The 9,398-nt window shown below is 44.4% G+C and overlaps 1 protein-coding gene across 1 annotated transcript in view; it reads right to left on the bottom strand.

Moving 5' to 3' along the window:
• Positions 1 to 8,015: 8,015 nt before the first annotated feature.
• The window catches only part of TCF25 (transcription factor 25), a 51,174-nt gene continuing 49,791 nt past the window's right edge, over positions 8,016 to 9,398 (bottom strand). Inside the window, exon 17 of the mRNA XM_056811142.1 lies at positions 8,016 to 8,115. Within this exon, the coding sequence (XP_056667120.1) occupies positions 8,073 to 8,115 (43 nt within the window). The 3' untranslated portion in view covers positions 8,016 to 8,072. The remainder of the gene's footprint in view (positions 8,116 to 9,398) is intronic.

Below are 9,398 nucleotides of genomic sequence, written 5' to 3'. Positions count from 1 at the left end.
CCACCAAGTCTGCTCCATCCTTTTAGTTTTCTAACCTGTCAAAGGACATCCTACTGGTTCCCTTAGCACAACGGAGGTTGCGATAACCCATGTCACAGCCTATGTTGCTTAACTCTCCTTTCTCTACAGCTTAACTCCAGAACCCAGAAGGTCTCCAATTTCTTGCCTGAACATAGCCACGTTCTCAATCTATCCACGTCTCTCTTCTGTCTTTCCCCACCGGTTGTCCTGTTCCACAGGAATGGAAGTTTCTTTTTTTCCCCCTCTTGGCTTTTTGATCTCTTTTCCTTAGCTGGGTGAAGTGAGGGAGCCAGTAGGACATGAGGTCCACATCCCCAGAGTTTCTACATCCCCTAGGAACCTCAGCTGCTGTCCTCGATCTTGTCCAAAGAAATAGATAGGAGTTGATGTCCCAGTGAAGAATGAAGCCTCTCTCCCCCTTGCTTCTTTAAAGACAGTCTGTAGAGCCCCTCCTTCAAAGGAGGCTGATTGACCACATGATAGCGGCTCATGCTGGGAATGCCCAGCACAGCTCGATGATTAGTTTAGAAACTTGTTAGAACTGAGGAAGTTCACATCCTTACAGAAACGTCCTGTTGGCACTGCACACTAGACTCAAGTGGCTGTCAGTGAAACGAGGGATACCTTTACTTGGCGCCAGGGACCCCAAATCCAAAGAAGCAGAGATGGAGAAGGCCAACTAGGATTCCTGGGCCATTACTGGAAAAAAGGATTGAGCTCAAAATTCAGAAGATCTTTCCAACAGTGAGAACGGTCCATACATTACCCCTTTATTAGAGTAAGCATTTCAGCGGAGGTTAGGTGATCCATCGCTCAGGCATGTTGTAGAGGGAATTCCTGCTCTGAGTCCTAGTTTGAACTGGATAACTTCCAAAGCCTTTCCCAATGTTGATGTTCTGTGAACCCTAAAGATTAAGCCTGGGTGAAGCTTTTGTGTTCATCCTCGTAAGTCCCAGGAGGAAAGGGAGTTTCATAATTGCATTTAAGGAAGCAATAGTGGTCCAGAAGTTCGAAAGAACTGTAGAGTCCCAGTCTGTTATTGAAATGATTAGTTTGCCTCTCGTTCCCAGCCAGTTTACTCTCTTCTTAATCTATGTGAGATTTCTAGACCGAGATCTTAGACTTGCCTTCCCTGGAAAGTCCAGTACTGGGCCCAAATGAAAAGGAAGTAGCCATCCTCACCTGCAAATGGAAATGGTGCATGCTACTGAAACAAGCCCAAGAATGCAACCCATCTGAGTGTTTTCTGATGAGAGAGAGAATCCATTTGCTTGAGAGTTGTCAGCTTTGTCCCAGTGGATCATTTGGTGGGGGCCTAGAACTTTTTTTTTCCTATTGAAAATATTTTATTGGTGATCTTTTCACTTGTTATGTCACCACTACTTTTCATTCTCCCCTTCTCCCCCCTCAACAGTGGGATCTTCTTCTGACAAATAAGTCTAGTTTAGCAAAATAAATCAACAGCCTGGTCAGGTCTGAAAACCTACGTTTCAATCTGTACAGTTCCTTTGCTGCCTTACATTGAAGACATGATAGCCTAGCTGTGTGACCCTGGGCAAGTCACTTAACCCTCTTACCAATCTTTTGTCTTAGAACTGATATGAAGTGGGCAGCTAGGCAGCTCATGGATAGAGCACCACATTTAGAGATGGGGATCCTGGGTTCAAATATGACCTCAGACACTTTTTTTAGCTGAATGACCCCAGGTGAAGTTAGTTAACCACCACGGCCAGCCCTTACCACTCTTCAGTCTTGAAACCCTTACTTAGTATTGATTCTAAGACAGAAGGTTTACATTATTATGGAGACAAAAAAATGTAATGGCCTATTTTGCTGACTTCTAAAAGCAGAAAGTCTTTTGCTTTAGTTGTAAAGAAGGGAGTACATGATAAAGTATTTGGTTTGATTTCTCTTTCATTGTACATCTTCTGAACATCTAATTGTTTTCAGTTGTCTAAATAAAATGCCTCTACAACAGTAAAAAAAAAAAAGGTTTGGGAGGATTTTTGGAGCCCTTTCAATTTTTGCTGCTACTATGTCGCCATCTTGGTTCTACCCCCAACAAAAGGTAATGGCTAAAAAAAAAAGGCATAATGGGTGTGGCATTAGTCATTGATGGAGCTTTTTCAGTGTTTGCATTATTATGGTTTTATTATGTAAACTGTTCTTGTAGCTTTGCTTGCTTCACTATGTATTACTTCAAATCTTCCCAGGAGTCTCTGAATTCTTCCTCTTTTCCATTAAAAAAAAATCCACAAAAGATAATAAGTAAAAAATTGCACTTTAATCTGTATTCAGACTTCATCAATTTTTTTCTGGAGGGGGCTAAAATTTTTTATATGGAGTCCTTTGGAATCATCTTGGATCATTACATTGCTGAGAACAGCTAAGTAATTCACAGTTGATCAACAGACAATACTGCTGTTACTGTAAACAATGTTCTCATGGCTTTGCTCACTTCACTTTGCATCAGTTCATGCAACTCCAGGTTTTTCTTGCTCATCATTTCTTGTGGCACAACAGTATTCCATTACAATCATCTGCCACAACTTGCCCAGCCATTTCCCAATGGATGAGTGTCTCCTCCATTTCCAATTTTTTGCCACCACAAAAAGAGCTGCTAAAAATATCTTTGTACAAATAGATTCTTTTCCTTTTTTTTTTAAAATCTCTTTGGGATGCAGATTTAGTAGTGGTCTTGCTGGATCAAAGGTAGGCACAGTTTGGAGCACAGCTTGAAATGGCTCTCCAGAATGGTTGGATCAGTTCATAACTCCAATTTCCCCACATCCCCTCCGACATTTACCCTTTTCCTTTTCTACCACATTAGCCAGGTGTGTGTGAGGTGTGAGGTGGTACCTCAGAGTCGTTTTCATTTGCCTTTCTCTACTCAGGAGGGATTTAGAGCAGTTTTTCATACAACTACAGAGAGTTTTGGTCTTTTCATCCGGACACCGCTTGACCCTTTATCGATGGGGGAATGACTTGTATTTGATTCGCTTCTCTATATACTCTTTGCCCTTTCTTATAGTCCAGTCATATTCCATTCCATTCACAGGCTAGTTTGTTTAGCCAGACTTGGGCACCTCTATTCCTTCCAGGTCTTTACTACTCCCAAATGGGCATATCTTTGTATATAGGAGACCTTCTTGGAGGGAATATTAGGAATAGTGTCAAATGTTATATACGATTCTGTGACTTTTTTAGCAGAATTGCAAATTGTCTTTTAGAAGGATTAGATCAATTCACAGCTTTATAAGGAGTGTATTGTTTTTAGACCTTCCTTTCCCTCTTAATCACTGTGCATTGGTTCCAATGGGTACCAGAAGGGCGGTAAAGGCTAGGCAAGGGGGGCTAAGTGACCTACCCAAGGTCACTTGGCTAGGAAGTGTCTGAGGCCAGATTTGAACCGAGGATGGTCCGTCTCCTTCCCCAATAATGTACTCATGGATCTGTCTTCCTAAAGTCCCTCCCATAATGATTGTCGTCTTTGCCCATGTGTGGTCCGCACTCAGACTTGTTTTAAGGTGCCCTTCTAGTGTCATTAGTCCTTTGGAACCTTCTGACTCCAAATTCTTCGACCCAAAGCCAGGGTTCGTCGGGGATGAAGCCCAGAAGCAGCCCTTTATTCATGCCTTCTCTTCCACTGGCCAGGAAGAGCGCACTGGCCCCGGGCGAAGAGTCACATCAGCCCTAGACTTCTTGGCTCCAACTCCGGTTAGCCAGAAGCTGAGCGAGTCACACTGCTCACTATTCATAGCTGGCTGGAGAGCGCCCACGGGGAGGGCAGGGTGATGACTGGGAATCACCCCTTCCACGGCGTCGGTGGCTGCCTTTCTCAGAGCGCTCAGAGCGTGGCGTTGGTTCTCATGAAGTCGTGGTGACCTGCCCCGGAGAAGGGCTTCCTTCGCTTCATTTTGCAAATGGGGAAACCAAGGCAAAGCTAAAATGGCTCGCTCCGGGTCAGAGGAGCCGATGGCCCTTCCCGTATCCGATAGCCGGCTTCACGGCGACGCGCCCCCCTCTTTACCAGAACTGGCGCCCTGACGACTAGAATCAGGACACTTTTTGTGGGGAGGAGCCCCCTCTGTTTCCCCATATTGGCCAGGCACTGGAGCAGCGAGGAGGACGAGTTCAAATCCAACCTTAGACGCATCCTTCTGCGTGACCTCGGACGAGTAATTTAGTCTCTGCCTGATGTCTCAAGTGTAAAGTAAAGATGACAATAGCCCTACCTCTCGGGGCTCTGGTGAGGATCAAATATATTACAATACTTGGCATATGGTTGGCGCTCTATAAATGTTTATCCCTTTCCCCGTCTGGAAAGGCTGGGCTAGCTGATCTCCACTCTAAATCCTGGAACCCTATCATTGTTCTCTTAACCTTCTTCCTTTCTGATTAAAAAAAAAAAGGGAAGAGAAGAAGCGGGGCCGAGCCCAGAGCACCCCAACACCCCACAGTTCTCTTTCTAATACCCTAAGCAGGTAGCTGTCCTGGTTGGGTAAAAAGGGTCCTCGCCATAGTCTGGCACTTGTTACTTTGCTGGGCGAATGACTTCCAGATCTCTAGGCTGAAAGGAAGGGTCAGGGGAGGGCGAAAGGTGGCCCAGGAGACCCTGGAGATGTCTCAGCTCCGACATTGTCGCCCACGAAGCCCAGGCGATGCCTCCTTGGGGTTGTCTCTTCTTCCTCGGTTCCTCTCTAGAGGTCTAAACAGTACAGCAACGGCTCGACATCATTCTTTGCGGAGTCAGGACCGATGGCTTCCCCCCCCCCCCCCCCCCCTGGGCTTTCCTGTCTCTGACCACTTTAGAAAGGAGCTGTCCCCGGGTAAAGGAGTTTCAGAGATATTTTCAGCCCATAAAGGAGGCCTTTGAAATCGAGGTTCTCCACCCACCAAGGCACACAGACTTCAAAGAGCGTGAGAATGGGACAACCTTTGGCAGAAAGCTGACCACAGCTTCCTCCTGGCGAGACCCTGGCCAGTGGGTGACTGGGACAGGGTCATCCTGCCTTGGGGCGGGCCCAGTACCCCAGTTCTCATTCGGGTCCTCCCGAGGGTGCCTCCCAGTGCCACCTCCTGAGCAGTGAAATGACCAGAAGAGGAACTTGTATAATCTACTCCATGGATGTCTCTAGCTCTCCAGCGGATCTGCAGTTTGAGGTGCCCTAAGCATGCTTGCTCAAACCCCTGAGACTCTCGTCCATTGTCTCTATAAAGCCACCAAAGGCTGAATTTACCACCCAACCTGCCCCTGTTCCCCTAAAGTCCAGAGACTCGAGTCCAGGACGACCTGGTCATCCCTCATTCATGGTCCATTTTTACCAGAATTGTCTATTTTTTTTTTTAAAACCTTTACCTTCCATTTTATTTATTTATTTATTTTAAACCTTTACCTTCCATCTTGGAATCCATGCTGTGCATTGGCTCTAAGGCAGAAGAGCGGTAAGGACTAGGCAATTAGGTTAAGTGACTTGCCCAGGGTCACACAGCTAGGAAGTGTCCGAGTTCACATTTGGACCCAGGACCTCCCATCTCTAGATCTTTCTCTCTACCCACTGAGTCATCTAGGTGCCCTATTTTTCTGAGATATTTCATACCACCTCCAGTTGTTCATTTGTTATGAGTTGTTCACCCTGAATGAATGAATGAATGCAAAAACATTTCTTTTAAGCACTTCCTATATATTAGGCACTATGCTAAGCAAGGGAATACAAATACCATATCTATATGGATTCTCCTCACATAAATATAAATATATATTTTATATATGTAATATTTTATATACATTTATATTATATATCATATATTTTATATTATATATAAACACTAATGTATATATATATGTAAGGAGAGTCCTTGCCCTCATGAACTTACATTCTAAAAGGGGGAGACAACTTGCCTAGAGGAATGGTGGCCAGAGCCACAGAGCTGGGCAGTCAGTCAACACACCCTTTAATAGGAGGGGAGGGGAGAGGAGGGGGTATGACATATACGGGGCTCAAAGAAGACAAGATGGCTTGAGTTGATAGCAGATGAGATGCGCCTAAGCTAGGCCACTTTGTACTCATTCAATCCCCAAACAAGACGGCTCAGGCACAGGGTAGAAGCTTCTCCGGGGCCTGGATGCTAGAGACGCACGTTGGAGGTCCAGGAGGGGAGAGGCAGGGCAGGGCAGCAGACGCCTCTCCACATCTCCCCCGTCTCAGCTCCCCTGAGACAATAATATCCTCTTTGGCTCATCAGAACATCGGTGGGGGCGGCCAGGCTCTTGGAGGTTTAATCACGGTCCTAAGAGTGGCGTTCTTGTGATTCACTCATCGGCTCCTCTACCAAAAGCTGTCTCTCCACTTGGAATGGTAGGATGATCCCTGCGTCTTGCCTTTATAGGTTCCACAGGTCCCATGAGAAGTTCTAGAACAGTTACATACAGCAGGGAAAAGGCCCCGATTGTTTGGGCTCCGTACGGGCACCAGTGATGCTCTGCGCTGTCTGATAACATAATCCTTAATCTCTGGCGTCCGTGGTGCAATCCGACGAGGACCGTCTACATCATAGGTTACAACCTCAAACAACCAATAAGCTGATCACTACGTGCCGGACATCGTGCCAAGCCCCCAAAGTACAAAGAAAGGCAGAAACAGTCCCTACCCTCAACGAATTGACATTGTAATGAAGTAAATCCATCCTCTGCCTCTCTGGTCCAATTCCTACCTTGCCACTGAGTGTGGGACCTTGGATGAATCCTTCCCCTTTCATGGACCGAAGTTTTATTATCGATAGAAAAAGGGGGACTGTCCTTCTCAACTCTAAGATAGCTCACAGGGGATATCAGAGATGTCCTTTGTCAACCCAACAGTTCCAGAAAAGAGCTATTTAAAACCCAAAAGACCCCAAGTAGGAGCCCTTCTCCCCCCCGCCCCCCCCCCCCGCATTTTAGTGTAATGAACTTTACAGAAATCAAATGCAAATATTTTCTTATACAAAGGGGGGCAAGGGAAGAGAATAAGCATTTGCTAATGTGCCAGGCAGGGTTGAGCACTTCCCAAATATCTCACTGGATTGTTGTCCTCACAACAGCCCTGAGGTAGGTGCTATTATTATCCCCTTTTACAGGTGAGGAAACAGGGGCAATTAAAGGTTACATGACTTTCCCAGGGTCACACAGCTAGTAGATGTCTGTAGCTAAATTTGAACTTCCTGACTCCAGGCACAATGCTCTGCTTTGCCACCTAGTAGCCCCCATGGAAGGGGGGGGGGGGGGAAGGACTACACATACAGCTATTAATCTCCATCCTGTTATCACTTGTTTTTTGGAGAAATATTTGTGAAGTGCTTTGCAAACCATAAAGTACTACATAAAAGTCAGTCATTTTTATAATTTTAAAGCTTAATATACTAGTTCCAACACTGCCTCACCTGTATCCCTAACAAACTGTCTTCTGCTCTCTTCTACGAGTTTTAAAATTATTTGTCAAAGCACATTTCTCTTTTTTAGTATCAAAATCATTCGTGGTTACTATCTGCCTAACTCTCCCCCAAACACACAAAAAACAGAAGCCTGTCAGAGGATTTCTTGTGTCCAAAACTTCTTTGGAGAGAATTCCAGCATATCAGGAAGATAGTGGGTCCTCTCCATCATCCTCCACCAATCAAAACACTAGTCAAGGCTGGAGAGGAATGATTATGCAGCATCAGTCCTTTGAGTTGGGAGGATCAATGCAGTGGTTTTAGGTTTGGGCAAATCATGGAATCTCTCCAGGCCTCTGATTGTAAAGTGAAGGAATTGGATTGATTTTTCGAGTCCCCTTTACCTTGAACATTTCTGGGGCTTACCTTTAAGTAGCAAAAGGCATCACTCGGGATCTCCAAGTATCCCCCTAAGCTAAACCTAAGACGTCCAAACAGAGGATTTCTACAATCTTAGGAAAACTACTAATGCCCATTTTGGGTCACTCCATTCTACATTAAAAAAAAAACAAAACCTTTAAAAATTGTTTATTTTATTTTTTTTATTAAAACACTGCTACGACCATTTGGAACCTTTCTTTCTATTCTTGATCTCTTTGGAAGACATGTCCAGGTGTAGGATCCCTAGGTCAAAAGGAAGGAGCATTTCATTCATTTTCCCATGATTCCAAAGTGTTTTCTAGAATGATTGCACCACTTTCCAGCTCTGCCAACTGTGTACTTTCTGCAGTGGCTACAATGTCTACCATCTTCATTCTTATGTCACCTTTGCCTATTTTTCACAAAGTCTCATTTTCAGGCAAATATCCAGGTGTGGCAGGAGGTGGTGTTTCTTTTAGGTCAGGTAGTGGGATTTTGGGATCTCAGTTTCTCTCCACTCACATTCCTCAGAGCCTGAGGACATTTTTTGTATGCCCTACCCTTCTGGCTAGCCGCCCACTATTTCCCTCTGCTGTCTGGGGTTATGATGGTGGGGGGCTTCATAAGCAAGTTGCAGTTTGGGCACATGATCTGGAAAAAGTTCAGCTGCCCTAGGGTCTTGCATGCAGGTACATCTCTTTGGGAATAATTTTTTTTAAAAAATAAGACCTTACCTTCTGTCTTGGAATTAATACTAAATATCATTTCCAAGACAGAAGAGCAGTAAGGGCTAGGCAATGGGGGTTAAGTGACTGGGGTTATAATTTAACCCAGGACCTCCTGATCTAAGGCCTGGCTTTTAATTCACTGAGTCACTTGGCTGCCCTTGAGATACTTCTTAAAAGCAGGCAGCTGAGAGTCCTCAAAGAGCAGGCTTGGAGCTGGCATTTTGATTTCAAACTGGTTTAATCAACTGCAGCATTATTTCCCTCTCCAACATTATTTAATCTCTAGTTCTTCACTGACCCTGTCCTTCTAATGAATCAAAAGGCAATTTTTAGTGCCCTCAGTTCATGACATCCCTCCTACTTTTGAATATATATATATTCCTATACTTAGAAAATACAGAATACTTACAAAATTGATTAAAAAAGTTATCACCCATCTAATCTTTAATGGGATTGGAATAGCACTAGCAAAAGCATAGTTTGGGATTTCCCAGTGCCTCTGTAGTTAAAATGTCTTCTCTGGTCTATTCATAGTCTCAATACAAATGGAATTTACAGATTGCACCTGAAAAGACTCCAAAATAGAATTTTACCTTCAATTATCTTCAAGGCCAAGGCCTAAACATCAGTCACACACACATAGATATTTGAATAGAGTTTTTATCCCATTTAGGGGAAAAACCACTCTGGGACCAAGAAGCAACAATTAAGCTCTTCATCTGAAGAACCAACCATAATAATAATCATAACACTTCAGAACCTCTGTTGATTTATTGGTGCAAATGCTGCCTCTGCTGATGTGGACTGTAATGTCTCCAT

Source organism: Monodelphis domestica, chromosome 1 (genome assembly GCF_027887165.1).
Source record: "Monodelphis domestica isolate mMonDom1 chromosome 1, mMonDom1.pri, whole genome shotgun sequence".
In the NCBI taxonomy this organism is placed as follows: Eukaryota; Metazoa; Chordata; class Mammalia; order Didelphimorphia; family Didelphidae; genus Monodelphis; species Monodelphis domestica.
This window is presented reverse-complemented; position numbering and strand designations above follow the sequence as displayed.